We start from the raw sequence: 19,182 nt of genomic DNA, 5'->3' as shown, positions 1-19,182 counted from the left end.
GCGGATGGAGTGACTGTCTGGATAAAGGCTGGAGTCAAGGCCAAGGCGTTTCCCGTGGCAACTACTGTATTAAGGAGAAGGGTGATGACCGTGCTGGAGATATTCCTGGACTCCCCTCATCTCCCGTGAGTGCCGAATCCGTGACGACAATCGGTAAGATCGTTCCGATTATCCAGTGTGTAACAGACCCAGTGACATTGAGCAGGCGGCAGTTGCTATCCGCTGGGCCGGTGGGTGATATGTCACCGAGGCTAGAAACTGTCTCAAAAGTGTGTGACCATATGGAAAGTAATATAATGCTAAGTGTACGGGACAGTCATGCAGTTAATAAGAATTGTCCGATGATTCTCACTGAGTGTGAGACTACCGTGAGAACTGGGACTTATGGACTTGCCGGTAGAACTACGTTCATGCATGAGGGACTGTTGGGCCATGATTTCCCGTTGTTCTGTGACTTGTGGGGAAGTGGAAACACTCCTGCAGTCAGGGACGAAACTCCTGCAGAACTGGTACCTAATCCTTTAAGTGAAGTGACCATTAGAGACAATGGTGCGGATAAGGTGCAAGGTGATTGTGCCAGGTTGGCGGAAATGCATAATAAAAGTGGGATGTCATGTGAAATATCTGATGTTGATAACATGCCTTTTCCGTTGCAGGCTGTGGTCAGGGGAAAAGTGCCCCCTGGTGGTAAAAATGTAAATGATGATGAAGCTTTATTTTCTTCATCTGCTATTTTTCATGAAGAACTTTATGACATGCTCAGGGTGTTTGAAGAATTGCATATAAGTAATGTGAACCAGGCACCTGAAAGAGAGCCTGAGCAAGTGCAGGTGGTTCTCACTGAGAGGGAGTCTCCAGTAAGAACTGGGTCCTGTGGACCTGTTGTTACAAATATGTTCTTATATGATGTGATGTTGGGTTGTGATAACATTTCGTTGTTATGGGGCAAGGTAGACACTTCTGCAGATAGTGACGAAACTCCTGCAGAACCTGTACTTGCCCGTGTAAATGAAGGTCTAAGGGAGCTGCACATTGACTGCCATGGGGAAAGAATATTGCCTATTGAAAACAATGGTGCTGATAAGAAACATGTGAATGATGCAGAAGTGCAGATAAATGTCGTGAGCACCGAGTGGAGCAATCCTACTCTGGTAAACGTGCAAGAAAGGGTAGCAGTCCTAGAGGGAGTATCACACGTACCAGAGGTGGACATGCAGTCTCCACAGTGTTTTATGGTCAATAAAGTAATGTCCCAGGTAGGGATTAACTCGGCAGTGCCCCTAGAGGTCAGCGTTAATAATGACACCAGTGACATAGGCGATATATGCGCTGTGACCATTAGCAACTCCGAGAAGGAAGCTACCAAGTCAAGGTATTGCAAAATTCAGGTGGTCACTAGTAGCGACCAGACGACAGTTATACATGACGTGACGAGAGCTGAGTGGGGAGATGGCAGCCTAGTGTCTGAGACCCATACCCAGGCAGGGGTAGATGACCTGACACGTCAGTACAGCTGCAATCCTGAAGATTTTTCTCTCTCCACACAGTCCCTAGATATGATAGAGAAGGGACTAGATGTCTTCACAGAGTCACCGAAGAAGACTGCAGTAGATACAAACAAAGTGCTTAAAGAGACCCTGCGTGAAACCCCCACAGGGGGTAATGGTGATACTCCTACATCGGCTGCAGCAGAGTCAAGTGAAGAGCATCTGGAACAGGAGACCCTCTCCTCGGCTCGATCCCTTGAAGAAGCGCTTGAGGAGCGAGATGAATGTGAGAGGCTGAACAGACAACTCAGAGCAGGGATGGAAGATCTCATGAGCTCAAAGGATGATGTCAGGAAGAACGTCTATGAGTTGAAGAAGTCTAAGCCAGAGCCTGTTAAGAATGGGTCTGGAGATGGTGGCGCCGTGGTGCCGACCGAGGCGGAGAAGACGGAAGATCTTTCTGCTCACCCATTTGATGTGAATGCAGAGGCCAAGAGACTCGTGGCAATAAGTAGCCAGGACCTGGTCATGAAAGATGTTCCCTCTGCCGTCAGTGCCTTACAGAAAGCCAGCGGTCTGCTGGAGAAGGCAACGGAAGGAAACGAGTCTGGTGAAGATCCTGATGTCCCCAGTGCCTCCAACCTTGATGAGAAGGAGGAGGAGGAGTTAAGAAGGCAAGGATATGAGGCCAAGTCCGTGAAGGATAAAAAGGATAATAAAGTAAGTGGAGACTCCAAAGAAATAGAGGCCAAAGAAGCTAAGGCAGAAGTCTTGAAATGGGAGAAATCCTTGGATGTTCCAGAGATCAAGGGTAAAGCCGAAGTGGGGAGAGGCAGTGAAGAGGCAGAAGACCCTGAAACTGAGGCACCATCTGAGAAAACCACTGTTGGAAAAGAAGCGAGCGGGGGCAAGCCAGCTCTGCTGACGGAGCTTCGCAAAGACAAGAAGAAAAGGCCTAAGCGTCTGCAAGAGCCAGCGAAGTCAAACAGAGAGTCTGTCGTTTGCATAAAAATATATTCTGAAGGGAGTTCCAGAAGCCGAGAGCGAAATTCTAAGAGTAAAGGAAAAAGAAATGTACGATCTGCTGTTAAAATAAAGAGACAAAAAGAGGCGAGTCATAAGAAGCGTGCTCGGCTGAAGCAGCTGTGTGAGTCAAAGAGAGAGAAAGATAAAAAAAATAGAAAGAGAGGGTCTGCCTGTCACATGGACATGGGAACATTGTAGACAATGTCTCTTGGGCAAGATGTCAGTGTGGGTAACAAACCAAGCATTGATGGCATGGGTCTGGCAAAATAAAGGGAAGCCTCTGACGCTGACCACATCTTCCAGGGGGAAGGTTGAGCCAGGTGATGGCAAGAAAATGTGGATGCCCTGTCATTAGCATCCAGTTAGTACATGTGTTCACCCCCACAGGTTTGAACAGAGGGGGGGGATATGTGGCAATGTGAACATTGAGGTGGTGTTTCCCCAGGTTCCAGTCCAGGACTTAGGGCATGCTCATGTCCAGGGATCCTATTTAATCCTGCTACTGGATCTTGGGTGTGTCTCACTCTGGAGAGTGTGCAGACAGAGGCCTGGTGAGGCTCTGTCAGTGTGGTCTCAGCTAGGCAAGGCTGAGGGGACACGAGGCTAGGCAATAGCCTGGACTTTGGGGGACTTGCACACAGAAGGCTGGAGTGGCTCTGTGTGGTCTGAGCCGGGAGGGCTGAGAGACCACTATCCCACAAGAGACACTGGTGTGGGAGCAGCCTGGAGGCTGCTGGAGGTTGGGCTGGGAAAGCCGCATCTCATCACGGGTGTGAACTGTGGCACGCTTTAGGTGAGTCAGGGAAACCTATGTGCTTAGATAGGGCCCAGACGGGCAAGGTATTTTATTTTAGCTTTGTGTGTTTTTCTTTATGCCGTGTGCCACAATAAAGCACAGTTTGGGCCCTAAATCCTGGTGTCTGTGAAGAAGTGTGTGATTGCAACCACCGGAAAAGAGCTAATCCCCCACAGCTGTTACAAAGAAATTTTAAGATTACCTTGCCGCAACACCATTTGTGGCCTTCACAGATAACAACTCGCTAGCGCATCTTAACACCGCCAAGTTGGGAGCATTAGAACAAAGATGGGCCTCACGCCTTGCTAACTACAATTTCACCGTGAAATACAGAACAGGAAAAGCAAATGAAAATGTGGATGCATTATCCCGTCTGACGACCCAAGAAGACCCTACTACACAAGAAGATGTTTGGGAAGAGGTAGAAATGCCAACCTTCTACAAAAATTTTGCCCACCAAGACATTATCACCATCAAAGGGAAAAAGGTCCTTAACCTTCAACATCAAGTGGATACAAAATCTCAAGTGGACAAAAAAAGATGGATCAATCTGCAAAATGAAAGCAGAGTGTTGGGTGAACTGCAAGATTTCTTCACCAGCGGAAGAACACCAGAAAGAATCCACTGGAGGAATGCTGATCCAGAATTGTCAAAACTATGGAGACACAGAAAACACCTCTTTCTGCAGAAGGGCCTACTATTAAGAAGGACCTTAGATCCAATTACCTGGGATCGTCTGTATTAAATCTTAATACCGCGCCGAGATGCAAGAATAATTCTGGAGATGTACCATGATCAATCAGGACACTTTGGCGTGCAGAAAACAGAAGCCACCATCCGTAGAAGATTCTACTGGATCGGGATCAGAGGAGACATTGAAAAGTGGTGTCGAGAGTGTTGCACCTGTGCTGTTGGAAGAAATGAAAAACATGACCAAAAAGCACCCTTACATCCCATTGTTCAACATCGCATGGAACATGCTCACGAAAAGCAACAAAAAGATTATAACCAATCTGCCAAAGCAGAACCTCTCAAAATTGGTGACCATGTGTGGTTAAAAAACAACCATCGTACCAGCAAATTAGATAGCAAATGGGAGAGAGAACCTTACACCATTACCGCTATTCTCAATCCAGAGACTGATACTTATGAGATTACCCAAGAGGACAAATCACATGTAGTGCATCGAAATCGCCTTAAGTTGTGTCTCAAGGAAGATACTCAAGAAGAAACTCTTCAAGAAGAAGCTGTTCAAGAGGAAACTCTATCCGTAGAACCAGAGCCTGTAAAATCATCTGATTCAGAAGGACCAATACAGTCTTTTGGAAAAACGTTATTAGACTCTGATCCTTTACAATTGTTCTTTACCCCATGGCTCAATATCTTAGTGTCTGCCAAGACCAACACAACCGCACTTCAACCGGAAGAGCTATCTCGAGAAGTATCTACTACAGCTCAGGAAACACCAAGTTCCCTTGAAATAAGGCTTGTAGAGTCTCAGCCTCTTCGTAGATCCGACAGGATTACAAGAGGACAACCACCTGCCCGTTATAGGGATTTCCTGCACCAGCAGCCGAGAAGACAACTTCCAGCCCTGCCGTTTCATCGTTGAGTGCATCCTTACATCGTCTGGAGTTCCAGAGTTTAAGAAAGAGACTGACCTACGTCTATTATGTTTTATTTCCTTAAAGGACTTTTAAGGGACTACTTGCCTTACCCCTGTTTTGCAACGTTCAAGCCTGCACCCGGAGATAGACTTTCACGCACCTGAGCCTCCGTTATATGCTATTTTGACATTTTCCTGTGCCCAAGGAACGGACTCATACCCTGTGAGCCTCCTGAGATGTTATTTTTGTTTTTTCCCATTTTTTTTTCACATCATTATGGACTATCCTGGTTTTCCCATTACATCACCAGTCTTCAGAGGAAAAATTACAACCCTGTTGTCACCTTTTGTCACATTTCGTTGTTGCCTGAGATATGTTTGCCTAACCCATTTTACTTTCAGATACAAGGAGTACAATAATGGGGTTATGGTGTTATTTCCTATGCATGCTTTCCTTTCTCTTATATCTTACAGGAAGACACAACATCGAGTCAAAAATGTGTTGAGGTCGACACACATTTTACCATGGGTGTATGCAGCATCCCACTCAGGACACGTGGAACTGCAAATGTATTGCTTCATTGTCATTGCTGTATTGCATGTCATTTTGCATTGCTACATCTGTTGTATCCCTGTTCATAGGCTGGTCAAGTTTGCTTTATACATCCCACCACTAGATGGGGATAGCACCACCCTGGGATATCTAGCCTAGCTCAGGTCTAATCTGTGTTCAGTTTTTTGCCAGTTAGTGAGTGTGCAGATCAAGCACAAGTCTGCTCAGGAGTGAAGTTTAGTCCAAGAAGGGACAAAGTAGAAAAAGGACTTAAAACAAAGGATAATAGCCACTACCCAGGCATCAAAGACCTTTGGGGAGTCTAGGTGAAGGATTCTCTAGCCACGGGCAACCTCACCAAACTTCACTGGATTTAAAAGGGACCAGAAGCAAAGTCACCTACCAGTAAGAATTATACTGAACCACAGCCTGAGTCAGGACCTAGCCAAAACCTATTAACAGTGGATCAACAGAATTCCTCTATATACCCAGAGACTGTATTCTGTCTGGATGTTTATGCTGCAACTTAAACCAGCTACAGTAAAAGTTGTGAGTTGTATCCTACCAATGTCTACCTCATTCTTCAATACTACCATTACAACTGGTTGTACCACCATAAACGGCACTGGCGTCACGACAAATACCACCAAGGGACCCAGCCGCCACAAGCACCCTAAACACCGCAGTCATCAAGGGCACCTCAACCTCCATCTTGGCTGGTGCTCCCCTACCACATAGTGTGCCCCGGAAGGTTTCGTGCTGTCTTCCTCATCACTGTGCTGCCGGCCCAGGGAGGCTTTCTGCTAACCGTGAGTAAACCGATGAACTGTATTACTACTCCCCCTCATCGGCCCACCGTGCACCTCACGTATCGCCCCTGCGGTTCTGGCATGTCGCAGAATCGGCTATGCCACTGCTTCTAGTGGACCCAGCAATCACGTGTCACAAGTTAGGGAGGTGCAATACTTGGCTGCCCTGCATGCCGGCAACCTACTCTACGCTACTGGATAGACTTTAGATATGTTTTTAGGTATATATGAGAGCACATGTGACAGGTCTCGTGATCTGGTTTGTGATTAGTTTTTTTGACTTCGGTTCTCCTAGTATCGGTTTATTGATAACAAAACTCTACAACCTGAGAGGGAATCGCGGGGGATATCAGGGATACCAGCAGGCAGCCATTCCAGGTAAGAGCAGCATGGTGCAGCGCTGGAAGCAGTATGGAGCTGCGGGGAGGGTTGGGGGTGGTCAGGGGGAGGTGACTGGTGCTGAACTGGTCAGCACCTGTCACCTCCGAGGTGAGGCAGGGGACACCAGTTTTGGCGTCCCCTGCCAGCGCTGCGATTGGCTGGAACAACGCTCTATCCAATGGCAGCGATATAGCTGCACAGGAAAGGGCTGAACCTCCCTGCATGCAGCCATTCTAACTGGTGACTGCATGCAGAGAGGTTCTGTGCTTTTCTGTGCTGCTTTCTGGCTTGCTGGTGCACCACCACTGCTATTTCAACTTTTCCTGCTGAAAGAAGAAAAGAAGAACATCTATAATTGCTGCACTGATTTTTTTTATTTTTATTTGCATCTATTCCAGATCCATAAACCACCCTCCATCCCTGTCCCTTCCCCTTCCACCAATCTGTGTGCGTGCGCGCTGCAGATTTACATTTACATCTGCTTTTTTTTTTTTTAAATTGTGAAAAAAGACCTGCACATAGTGGTAGTTAGTTAGATATATATGTCCAGTGTCCATTACTGATCGTGTCTGCTCAGTTTGCACTGCAATTGTAGAATACCTTTTTAGTGCAAAAAAATTTTTTTTTTACAAATTTTTTTTTCCTTCTTTTTTTTCTCTTCTAAATTCAATTTCAAATTTATTACAAGCCCCTTCACGTGTGAAAACACAACATACACACACCTCACACGAAATAAAGGTTTACACATTTCACACGTCACACCCCAATAAAATAAAAATGGCCCATCCATCCCAACGAGTATACTTAGCTGAAGAGGCATAAGCCATGCTTGCTTCCGATACTGAGTCTGCCAGTGAGGGAGAAGAGGATGCCACTTTCCTCTACCCCCTCAACATCATCATCTGCTGATGAGGGACCCTCTAGAAGGCGCCCCAAAACAACAGCTGAGGCAGCCCCCCAGAGTGGACCACATGGACCCCACCCCCTGATGATCAGCCACAAATTCCGGATTTTGTGGGCAGCCCTGGAATACAGATAGATAGTGTGGGCTTCACTGTAGTAGATTTTTTCAAAATCTTCTTCTCTGAAGATTTTGTAAATTTATTGGTGGCCCAAACCAATTTATATGCCCAACAATCTATTGATCAGAACTCTACATCGGCATATGCTAGTCCCCTGGGTTGGACCCCAGTAAGTGCAGCAGAGATGATGAAGTTTTGGGGACTCGTCCTGCATATGGGCGTTGTAAAAAAAACAAACGTTAGACAATATTGGAGTTTGGACATTTTCTACCAGACTCCAATTTACAGTAAGATCATTACCCGGAAACGATTTGAGTCAATTAGGAAATTCATACACTATAATGACAATGCACAGTGCCCTCCCGAAAATGACCCGACATTTGACCGTCTGGTTCAAGGTTAGGCTTGTCATTGACTACTTTAACACCAAGTTTGCTAAGGTGTACAACCCAGATAAAAATGTCAGTGTAGATGAGTTCCTATTAATTTTCAAAGGGAGGATTAGATTCCGCCAGTACCTGCCTAGCAAACGCGCAAGGTATGGCATAAAGATTCATAAACTTTGTGATAGTAGCTTCGGGTACACTCACAAGTTCCGCATTTACAATGGGAAAAAATTCTGGATAGAACCCCCAGAATGCCCCCCCCCCCCTCCCCCCATCCTAGGAGTAAGTGGGAAGATTGTGTGGGACTTACTGCACCCACTGCTGGGTAAGAGTTACCACCTCTATGTGGATAACTATTATACCAGCATACCCCTATTCATGTCCCTAACTGCCAGAGGTACTGTGGCTTGCGGCATAGTGCGCAAAAATCAGAGAGGCCTCCCTAGATCCCTGGTAGGGCAACCACTGAGAATGGGTGAAAGTAGGGCTCTCCCCCATGAGAACATGCTGGTGGTTAAGTAAAAGGACAAGAGGGACGACCTTGTACTGACCACCATTCACACTAACACCAGCTCCTCTGCTCCTGTACGAGGTACCACAACCACTACCCCCAAACCAGTTTTTATCCTGGACTACAACAGGCACATGGGAGGGGTGGATCTTTCAGATCAACTTTTGAAGCCCTACAGTGCCACATGAAAAACTAAAGTGCGGTACAAAAAGCTGGCCGTACAGATGGCAATGTGCAATGCATACGTGCGATTTCAATCTGCAGGACACACAGGAACTTTCCTTCAGTTCCAAGAGGTGGTTATCAAGGCCCTAATTTTTCAAAGCCAGGCCGGGGAGGGTCCCAGTACTTCAGGAATCATGGTGCCCATGTTGTACCAGGGCAACATTTTCAAGGTCAAGTCCCCCCAGACAGCAAGGAAGGGAAGGACCCAAAAAAGATGTTGGGTGTGTTCCAAAAGAGTGATAAGGAAAGACACCAGTTACCACTGCAAAACCTGCCCTGAAAAACCTGGCCTGTGCATGCAGGAGTGTTTTATAATCTACCACTCATCCATGGAGTATTAATTTAATTTCATCCATGATGTACCCTGTAGTTGTACCACCTTATATCTCTGATTTAGTCCGCATAGCTAACAGATCCACTTTTCACCAACCACTACATATTCATTTCTGTGAAACACCTGTTAGGTCAAAAGTGCCCTTTCCACCACTTAAAATGTTCTTATGGGTGTGCTCTTTCCAAAATGGAGTCACTTCTTTGGGTTTTTAATTTCTGGGGACCTCAGCAATCTTTTAAATCAGGGGTGCACAACTTTTTTTGGTCTGAGGGCCGCATTGTCACATCACTCTATTTCAAGGGGCCGCAATGTACACAGGCCAATGTAAAGTGACTGGGGAGGAATGATCGCTATCACAGTCATTGCTCCTTCATTTAGTTACATTGATTATCAGTAGCACATCCCTGATTACACAGAGAGATATGCGGCACGATTATACAGGCCAGTTATCATGAAAGAGCATCCCTATGAAGACTTGTTCCCAGTAATTGACCTGAATATCTCGCAGTGTCATAAGGGCTTAAAGCAGGGGCGAACTGGGAACTTAAAGTGGCCCTGGAAAAATACTAAAAATGGCCCCGTTTTGTAGTTGGGTCCAAATTGATGGAAGTCAGGGCCGGCAATACCATATTGTGGCACATTATACCTTCCTAACAGAGCCAAAAACCACAGTCCATCACAAAATGCTGCCCCCATGAGCACAATATACCCCCCTAAAAACCTTCACTGCCCAGCCGAATCTTCTGTTTCAGGGGCCATGCTGCAGGTACTTGTTCATAAATCAGTAATTTCCTTCACTACAGAGGATGGCGCTCCCTGGTTATTACCACTGCCTGCCAGTTACAGGCGCCATGCAATAACCAGTAAGCATTTTCCCTTACTAGTGGGGAAAGCGCTTATTGGTTAAAAATTTAATAACCAGACCTGAAAAGACACTTTTTTGTGTGATTTAGCACATGTGGTGATTCGAACGGTTGGGACTACAAAAAACATTTTTTTAAAAGTATTTTTTTTTTTCAAACTATAGCTACTTATTCTATAAATATGCAAACTGACACCAAAATAAATTATTATAATTAGTTAACTATTTTGTGTCGCTCGTTTTGTTATATAATATGTATAGTTTCACGTGAATGGGGCGATAATGGCAACAGTTTTGGTTGGTGTGGGTGTTTTTTCTTTAATGTATTTTTTTTTTCTTTTTTAACTTAATTTTTAATATATTTCTGCTACAAATATTATACCCCCAAAAAAGACATTTTGGGGGACACTGGCACTTTTTGTAAATTTTTCACTCTTTCCATTTTATTTATTACTTTTATTTGTTTTTTAATAATATTTTATTGTATGCTTTTTTTATAATTGGATTATTACTTATTATTTAAATATATTTTTGCCACATATTATCCACATTGCCACATAATTATTATTATTTTTTTATATGCATTTTTGCCACATGTGTCCCCCAAGGGATCATAAAAAGACTGTTAGGGGGCAGTGAACACTCTTTTATTTAGCAATTATTCCTTTTAATTGTATTTTTTTAATATAATTTTCTATTTTTATTCCACATCATATTTTATTTCTTTTTTCTTTTATTTGTGATTTATTATATATATATTTTTTTAAATAATTTTTAACTTAGTTTTTTATATATTTGTTCCACATAATTTGTCCCCAAGAGGTCACAAACTTTTTTTTGCACTATTTCCACTGTAACTGGGGCATCCAAAGGAGCCCCAGTTACAGGGGAAACCAGCCTGCTATGGGAGCTTTGTTCACAAGCAGAGCTGATCAGGGTCTTCTAACCCTGCAGCTCTGCGCTCCTCTGCCCCCAAAAGCAGGGTCCACCCTGCATAGCGCTCACCTATCTGACGAGAAGGCAGAAGCGTTGATATACTGCTTCTGCCTTATCCTCGAGTCTCGGTCTGTCACTGACAGCCGGGCAACCGTCCTGCTCCTGCTACAGTGCAGGAGAAGGAGCTGTAATAATCCATCGTGCAGCGCTGTGGGCAGAAACACAGCTGATCTCACGATCTGCTGTGTTTCTGTCCAGGAGGACGGGGGCCGCAAACCTTGGCTCTGGGGGCCGCATGAGGACCGCAGGCCGCGGGTTGTGAACCCCGGTTTTAAATGCAACATGGCACGTAAAATACATATTTTGCTGTTTGCCTGCTGTGCGCCCGTACAGCAGGCTACAAGCACATATGGGGTGTTTCCTGAATGGGAAGAAAATGGGGAACACATACTGGGGTGCATTTTCTCCTTCAACCCCTTGTGAAAAATTGGGGTCTGCTAGTAATTTTTCATTTTTACAAATATGTGCTTTGAAATCCTTTAACAAGTGTTTCTGCCTTCTGTGAGTCACCCATTTGCTGAAAATTACCCTATCCACCACTTAAAATGTTCGTACGGGGGTGCTCTTTCCAAAATGGGGTCGCTTCTTGGGGTTTTTAATTTCTGGGGACCTCATGAATTATTTAACATGCGACATGGCACCTAAAATCAATGTCTGCCAATTCAGGTCAGCAAAATCCATATTTTGCCGTTTGACTCTAGGGGTGCATTTTTTCCTGTTACCCTTTGGGAATGTGAAAAATGTGGGTGTAAAGCAACTTTTTAGTGAAAAAAAATTCAATTTTTCATTTTCACTGCCAAGTGTTTCCAATTTCTAAGAAAAACCTTTGAGGTCAAAGTGCTCACTACACACCTTAAAAGATTCCTTTAGGGGTGCAGTTTCCAAAATGGGGTCACATTTTGGGGGTTTCCGGTGTAGGGCCACCTCAGGGTGTCTTCATATGCGACATAGCTCCCAATTACCATTCCAGCTAAATCCGCTCTCCTAAAGCCATATGGTGCCCCTTCCACTCTGAAGCCTGCTGTGCGGCCATACATCAGTTTTTGAGCACATATGGGGTGTTTCTGTAAACTGCAGATTCAGCGTAATAGATGAGTTTTGTTTGGCTGTTAACCCTTGATGTGTTGCAGAAAACATAGATTAAAATTTAAAATCTGCTAAAAAAAAATTAAAACGTTATTCCCCTTTTACTTTAACTCCTTAAGGACCGGGCTCATTTTCACCTTAAGGACCAGGCCATTTTTTGCAAATCTGACAAGTGTCACTTTATGTGGTGATAACTTTAAAACGCTTTGACTTATCCAGGCCATTCTGAGATTGTTTTTTCGTCACATATTGTACTTCATGACACTGGTAAAATGGGAGTAAAAAAAAAATCATTTTTATTTAAAAATCATTTATATATAAAAAAATACCAAATTTGCAAATTTCCAAGTTTCAATTTCTCTACTTCTACAGGGAGTGCAGAATTATTAGGCAAGTTGTATTTTTGAGGATTAATTTTATTATTGAACAACAACCATGTTCTCAATGAACCCAAAAAACTCATTAATATCAAAGCTGAATATTTTTGGAAGTAGTTTTTAGTTTGTTTTTAGTTTTAGCTATTTTAGGGGGATATCTGTGTGTGCAGGTGACTATTACTGTGCATAATTAGTAGGCAACTTAACAAAAAACAAATATATACCCATTTCAATTATTTATTTTTACCAGTGAAACCAATATAACATCTCAACATTCACAAATATACATTTCTGACATTCAAAAACAAAACAAAAACAAATCAGTGACCAATATAGCCACCTTTCTTTGCAAGGACACTCAAAAGCCTGCCATCCATGGATTTTGTCAGTGTTTTGATCTTTTCACCATCAACATTGCGTGCAGCAGCAACCACAGCCTCCCAGACACTGTTCAGAGAGGTGTACTGTTTTCCCTCCTTGTAAATCTCACATTTGATGATGGACCACAGGTTATCAATGGGGTTCAGATCAGGTGAACAAGGAGGCCATGTCATTAGATTTTCTTCTTTTATACCCTTTCTTGCCAGCCACGCTGTGGAGTACTTGGACGCGTGTGATGGAGCATTGTCCTGCATGAAAATCATGTTTTTCTTGAAGGATGCAGACTTCTTCCTGTACCACTGCTTGAAGAAGGTGTCTTCCAGAAACTGGCAGTAGGACTGGGAGTTGAGCTTGACTCCATCCTCAACCCGAAAAGGCCCACAAGCTCATCTTTGATGATACCAGCCCAAACCAGTACTCCACCTCCACCTTGCTGGCGTCTGAGTCGGACTGGAGCTCTCTGCCCTTTACCAATCCAGCCACGGGCCCATCCATCTGGCCCATCAAGACTCACTCTCATTTCATCAGTCCATAAAACCTTAGAAAAATCAGTCTTGAGATATTTCTTGGCCCAGTCTTGACGTTTCAGCTTGTGTGTCTTGTTCAGTGGTGGTCGTCTTTCAGCCTTTCTTACCTTGGCCATGTCTCTGAGTATTGCACACCTTGTGCTTTTGGGCACTCCAGTGATGTTGCAGCTCTGAAATATGGCCAAACTGGTGGCAAGTGGCATCTTGGCAGCTGCACGCTTGACTTTTCTCAGTTCATGGGCAGTTATTTTGCGCCTTGGTTTTTCCACACGCTTCTTGCGACCCTGTTGACTATTTTGAATGAAACGCTTGATTGTTCGATGATCACGCTTCAGAAGCTTTGCAATTTTAAGAGTGCTGCATCCCTCTGCAAGATCTCTCACTATTTTTGACTTTTCTGAGCCTGTCAAGTCCTTCTTTTGACCCATTTTGCCAAAGGAAAGGAAGTTGCCTAATAATTATGCACACCTGATATAGGGTGTTGATGTCATTAGACCACACCCCTTCTCATTACAGAGATGCACATCACTTAATATGCTTAATTGGTAGTAGGCTTTCGAGCCTATACAGCTTGGAGTAAGACAACATGCATAAAGAGGATGATGTGGTCAAAATACTTATTTGCCTAATAATTCTGCACGCAGTGTATAATACATAGTAATACCTACAAAAATAGTTATTACTTTACATTCCCCACATGTCTACTTCATGTTTGGATCATTTTTGGAATGACATTTTATTTTTTGGGGATGTTACAAGGCTTAGAAGTTTAGATGCAAATCTTGAAATTTTTCTGAAATTTTCAAAAACCCACTTTTTCAGGACCAGTTCAGGTCTGAAGTCACTTTGTGAGGCTTACATAATAGAAACCACCCAAAAATGACCCCATTCTAGAAACTAAACCCCTCAAGGTATTAAAAACTGATTTTACAAACTTTGTTAACCCTTTAGGTGTTCCGCAAGAATTAATGGAAAATAGAGATACAATTTTAAAATTTCACTTTTTTGGCAGATTTTCCATTTTAATAATTTTTTTCCAGTTACAAAGCAAGGGTAACAGCCAAACAAAACTCAATATTTATGGCTCTGATTCTGTAGTTTACAGAAACACCCCATATGTGGTCGTAAACCGCTGTACGGGCACGCAGCAGGGCGCAGAAGGAAAGGAATGCCATATGGTTTTTGGAAGGCAGATTTTGCTGAACTGTTTTTTTGACACCATGTCCTATTTGAAGCCCCCTTGATGCACCCCTAGAGTAGAAACTCCAAAAAAGTGACCCCATTTTAGAAACTACACCCCTCAAGTTAGGTCATGTGATATTTTTATAGAGCAAGTTATTACAGACGCGGCGATACCTAATATGTATACTTTTTTTTAAATGTAAGTTTTACACAATGATTTAATTTTTTAAACAAAAAAAATCATGTTTTAGTGTTTCCATAGTCTGAGAGCCATAGTTTTTTCAGTTTTTGGGCGATTATCTTGGGTAGGGTATGATTTTTGCGGGATAAGATGACGGTTTGATTGGCACTATTTTGGGGTGCGTAGGACTTTTTGATCGCTTGCTATTACACATTTTGTGATGTAATGTGACAAAAAAGGCTTTTTTTACACCTTTTTTTTTTATTTTAATTTTTTGCGGTATTCACCTGAGGGGTTAGGTCATGTGATATTTTTATAGAGCAAGTTATTACGGACGCGGTGATACCGAATATGATACTTTTTTTTATTTATGTAAGTTTTACACAATGATTTCATTTTTTAAACAAAAAAAATCATGTTTTAGTGTTTCCATAGTCTGAGAGCCATAGTTTTTTCAGTTTTTGGGCAATTATCTTAGATAGGGTCTCATTTTTTGCGGGATGAGATGACGGTTTGATTGCCGGGCGGCGGTGATCGGAACTACACACGACGTACCGGTACGTCATGTGTCCGTAAGAGGTTAATTCTTGTGGGACACCTAAAGGGTTAACAAAGTTTGTAAAATCAGTTTTGAATAGCTTGAGGGGTGTAGTTTCTAAAATTGGGTGATATATGGGTGGTCTCTAATATGTAAGCCCCACAAAGTGACTTCATATCTGAACTGGTCCGTAAAAAATTGGGTTTTGGAAATTTTCTTAAAAATTTTAAGATTTGCTTCTAAACTAATAAGCCATCTAAGGTCCCCAAAAAATAAAATGTCATTTTGTAAATTTTTTATTTATTTTTTATAAATAAAAATGAAATATTTTGATAATGTGGTAAAATAAAGTGAGTGTAATGATATAACCAAAAAAAACTATACTCACTTATTGGACCCCTGCCACTTCCAGAACCATGGCTCCTCTCCCTCAGGTGTTTGAATATCTGGATACAGCTGTGACGTTCCCATATACAAATATGACCTCTGCAGCCTATCACTGGCCTCAGTGGTTTCATGAAACAGAACAGAGGGCCTACTTTGATATTTTCTGTGGGGCTCCTTCTCTTCTGTGTACACCACTGTATTTAGGACATACATGAAGAGAGGAATATACAATATGGGGTTGTCTGGGTTCAGAGCTGAACGCGGATGTAACCCTTTCTTCACCCAATTTCATGCTCCGATGCTATCCTTTGCCCTGCACATATCGCGCATGGCAAGGGCTTTTTCAGTAGATCCAGTGACGTACCAGGTCTCACTATGGGAATGCTAGGTGGAGGCTTCCGCCTAGCAGTGAGCTCTGTGACGTCACTGGCACTAATGGGTTGGCTCTGGGCTGTTTCTAGGGGCGGGCAGGCCGGGCGGCCGCCCGGGGCGCTGTCAGAAGGGGGGCGCCGGCAGGGGCGCCCTCTTGCCGTTTCTCTGCCTGTTATTACTGTCGTGCCGTGCGCCCTGGCTCCCTCCCTCTGAGATCTCGCCTGACCTGCGCCCGAGTGCCGAGTCCTCTCACTCTTATCTACAGTGTCCACAGCTCCGGTACGTGCGGGCAGCACTTACTGACGTCACGCGCCTACTCCTCCCACTAGGCGGCGCAGGCGCGTGACGTACAGTGAGTGAGTGAGCGCCGCACTGCCTGCCTGTTACCGCCCGCCCTGAGCAGTGCTGATGCTGAAAAGAAGCCTACTGTGAGGCGAGCCTGACAATTTTTTTACAATGGGGACACTGTGGATGGTCTGGGGGGGGGGAAAGTGGCCCCTGTCACTGTGGGGGACATTAAGTTTAATAAGGATCACTATGGACATTATTTAGAATGGAGGCTGCTGTGGGTGTCATTACTCATTATAACTATAATGTCTGATAGGCCTAGTCCTGAGCTGAGTTATATTACCCTGCCCATGCCCTGTATAATAATGTACCCATCCCTGATACCCCTTAGTTATATTACCCCGCTGGGGTATAACTAAGGGGTATCAGGGTACATTATTATACAGGGAAGGGTAATATAACTCAGGACTAGGCCTATCAGACATTATACAGTTATAATGACACCCACAGCAGCCTCCATTCTAAATAATGTCCATAGTGATCTTCTAAATAATGTCCAATAATGTCCCCCCACAGGCAGGCTCTGCGGGCGGCGGCGCTCACTCACTGTACGTCACGCACCGCGCTGCCTGCCTGTTACCGCCCGCCCGGAGCAGTGCTGAGAAAGAAGCCTGCTGTGAGTGAGAGCCTGAGTCTGTGGGACAGTGGGTCACTGGGTGCGTCACTGTGACCGTCCGTGCAATGTGGTTACACATTATTTACAATGGGGAGACACTTATTTCAGTTTTTTTGACAGGGGGGGGGGGGGGGGGGGTGCCGATGATGTCACCGACAACACTGCTAGGCAGAAGCCTCCACCTAGCAGTGTAAAAATGTAAACAAAAACGTAAGCAAAAAAGCCTCAGATCCTCCACTCAGAGGGGCTGCCTGGGTGAAGAAGGGGATATGTCCATGTTGAGCTCTGAACCCGGACAAATCCTTTAACTATGATATATTTTTCTATACACTTTCTAGATGTCATTATTATTTGATTGCTGAAAATTCTTTACATATTTAAGAAGTCGGAATTTCCAGAATGTGAACATACAGGTATTTCCTGCTGCAGGAGAATGTTAGCTCTTGACTTGTTAGAAATAGTTACCATTTACATATATGTATTAAATATAAAGGGAATACAGTAACATAAATACTGCAAGGGTAATATCAAAGGTTAGAAAAAATATCAGATAACATGTAGTCCTGAGTACAACAGCATGGCTGGTTGTTGACCAAAAACATTGCTGAACCATGGACCGCCCACTGGGCCCTTTACACTTAATTTGCATATAACATATCAAACTTACTTTTTGGGAGGGTATGGAACCACTAGCAAGGGAAAGACATGCATGCTCTTGTTATGTCCCATGTGTTTGTGGTTTTATATGTTTTATTGCTGATATTGCAATGTGTTTGCTGTTTGAAGTTTGTCCCTGCTGTCTCCCTGTAGTCAGACTCTGTATTAAGCCCCTCCCTTCTTCCTGTGACTGGCTGCCATGTTTCATGATACGCTGTACTGTTAACATCTCTATTTAACCCTGGCTAAAAAATAATCTTTTTAACTTCTGTTTGCACATAATTACAAGCAGTGAGCCTGGAACTTGTTCTCTTAGCCGCAGCCTTTTTCATTTTTGTCCCTCTAATGATTTTATACCTAAGCAAAAATAATTCTAAACCCTAAACATGAAGCAACATGTTCCTCTCAGCTGATTAACAAGAACAATGAATAGTATCAAGGAAATATGCCCGGCCCTGCTTATCTGCATCAGATTCATGACTACTTTGTTTTTGTTTTTTTTATTTTACATATATTGCTAACTCAACACCAGTATTCTAGGCAAAAAACAAACCCTGGAGTGCAGGGGCGTAGCTGAAGGCTCATAGGCCCCGGTGCAAGAGTTCAGGTTGGGCCCCCCTTCCCTCAGTGCTTTGTGGCCAGGGTCAGGGGAGCACATAGCCTTCCTGCTGCCTGAGGAAAAAACTGAAACGGCAACCCCCTCCCCCCATGCCAAATTCTTGACCTAACCCCTTTCCTCCAGCCAGAGGTGTAACTTGACCATCATGCACTTTATATAATGCAGGTGTCTTCTTATGTGGCATAAGGGTCTTTGGCCCCCTTAGGCTCCTGAGCCCGGTAAAGACTGCTACCTCTGTATCCCCTATAGCTACGCCCCTGCTGGGGTGTTTCTTTAAAGGGCATCTGTCAGCAGATTTGCACGTGTGAAACTGACTGACCTATTGCATGTGCGCTTGGCAGCTGAAGGAATCTGTGTTGTTCATATGTGCCGGCATTTCTAAGAAAAATAAAGTTTTAATATATGCAAATAAGCCTCTAGGAGCAACGGGGCGTTACCGTTACAGGAGGCTCAGCTCTCTCCGCAACTGCCACTCCCCCTGCACTTTGATTGACAGACCTAGGCGTGATCACGTTTACACTGCCCGTCCTGATAATCAATGCGGAGAGTTTCAGAGAGAGCTTCTTCCATTGAAAAGGGTGAAATCTGCATATTTCAGAATTCGCACAGCAGGTCAATTTCTGCACCTACTTAAAAAGACAGAGTGTACATGAGATTTGTCTAATCTCTCACACTTTGCGGGTTGAAAATCCACTCTGAAAAATTACAAGTGATTCTCCTCTTGTTCAATTAGCCTCTAAAAAACCGCTCACACTCACCTCATCGATCCTTCAATGAGAGAAAAAGTTATAGGCAACCCTATAGTAGATGTCATCAAAGTCACACATGAGCAGCAGAAGGCACTTACCAACCAACTCAACTTTTGACTGCCTCTTGTGCTCAGGAACGTGAGACTCTGTGTTCATTTCCATGGTGAC

The 19,182-nt window shown here is 43.9% G+C and overlaps 1 protein-coding gene across 1 annotated transcript in view; it reads right to left on the bottom strand.

The window, feature by feature from the left end:
* LOC120996276 (stomatin-like) overlaps positions 1–19,182 on the bottom strand; it is a 71,878-nt gene that overhangs the window by 38,085 nt on the left and 14,611 nt on the right. The window contains exon 2 of the mRNA XM_040426091.1: positions 19,113–19,182. Coding sequence (XP_040282025.1) covers positions 19,113–19,176 — 64 coding nt within the window. The 5' untranslated portion in view covers positions 19,177–19,182. The remainder of the gene's footprint in view (positions 1–19,112) is intronic.

The sequence above is a fragment of the Bufo bufo genome, chromosome 3 (genome assembly GCF_905171765.1).
Source record: "Bufo bufo chromosome 3, aBufBuf1.1, whole genome shotgun sequence".
In the NCBI taxonomy this organism is placed as follows: Eukaryota; Metazoa; Chordata; class Amphibia; order Anura; family Bufonidae; genus Bufo; species Bufo bufo.
This window is presented reverse-complemented; position numbering and strand designations above follow the sequence as displayed.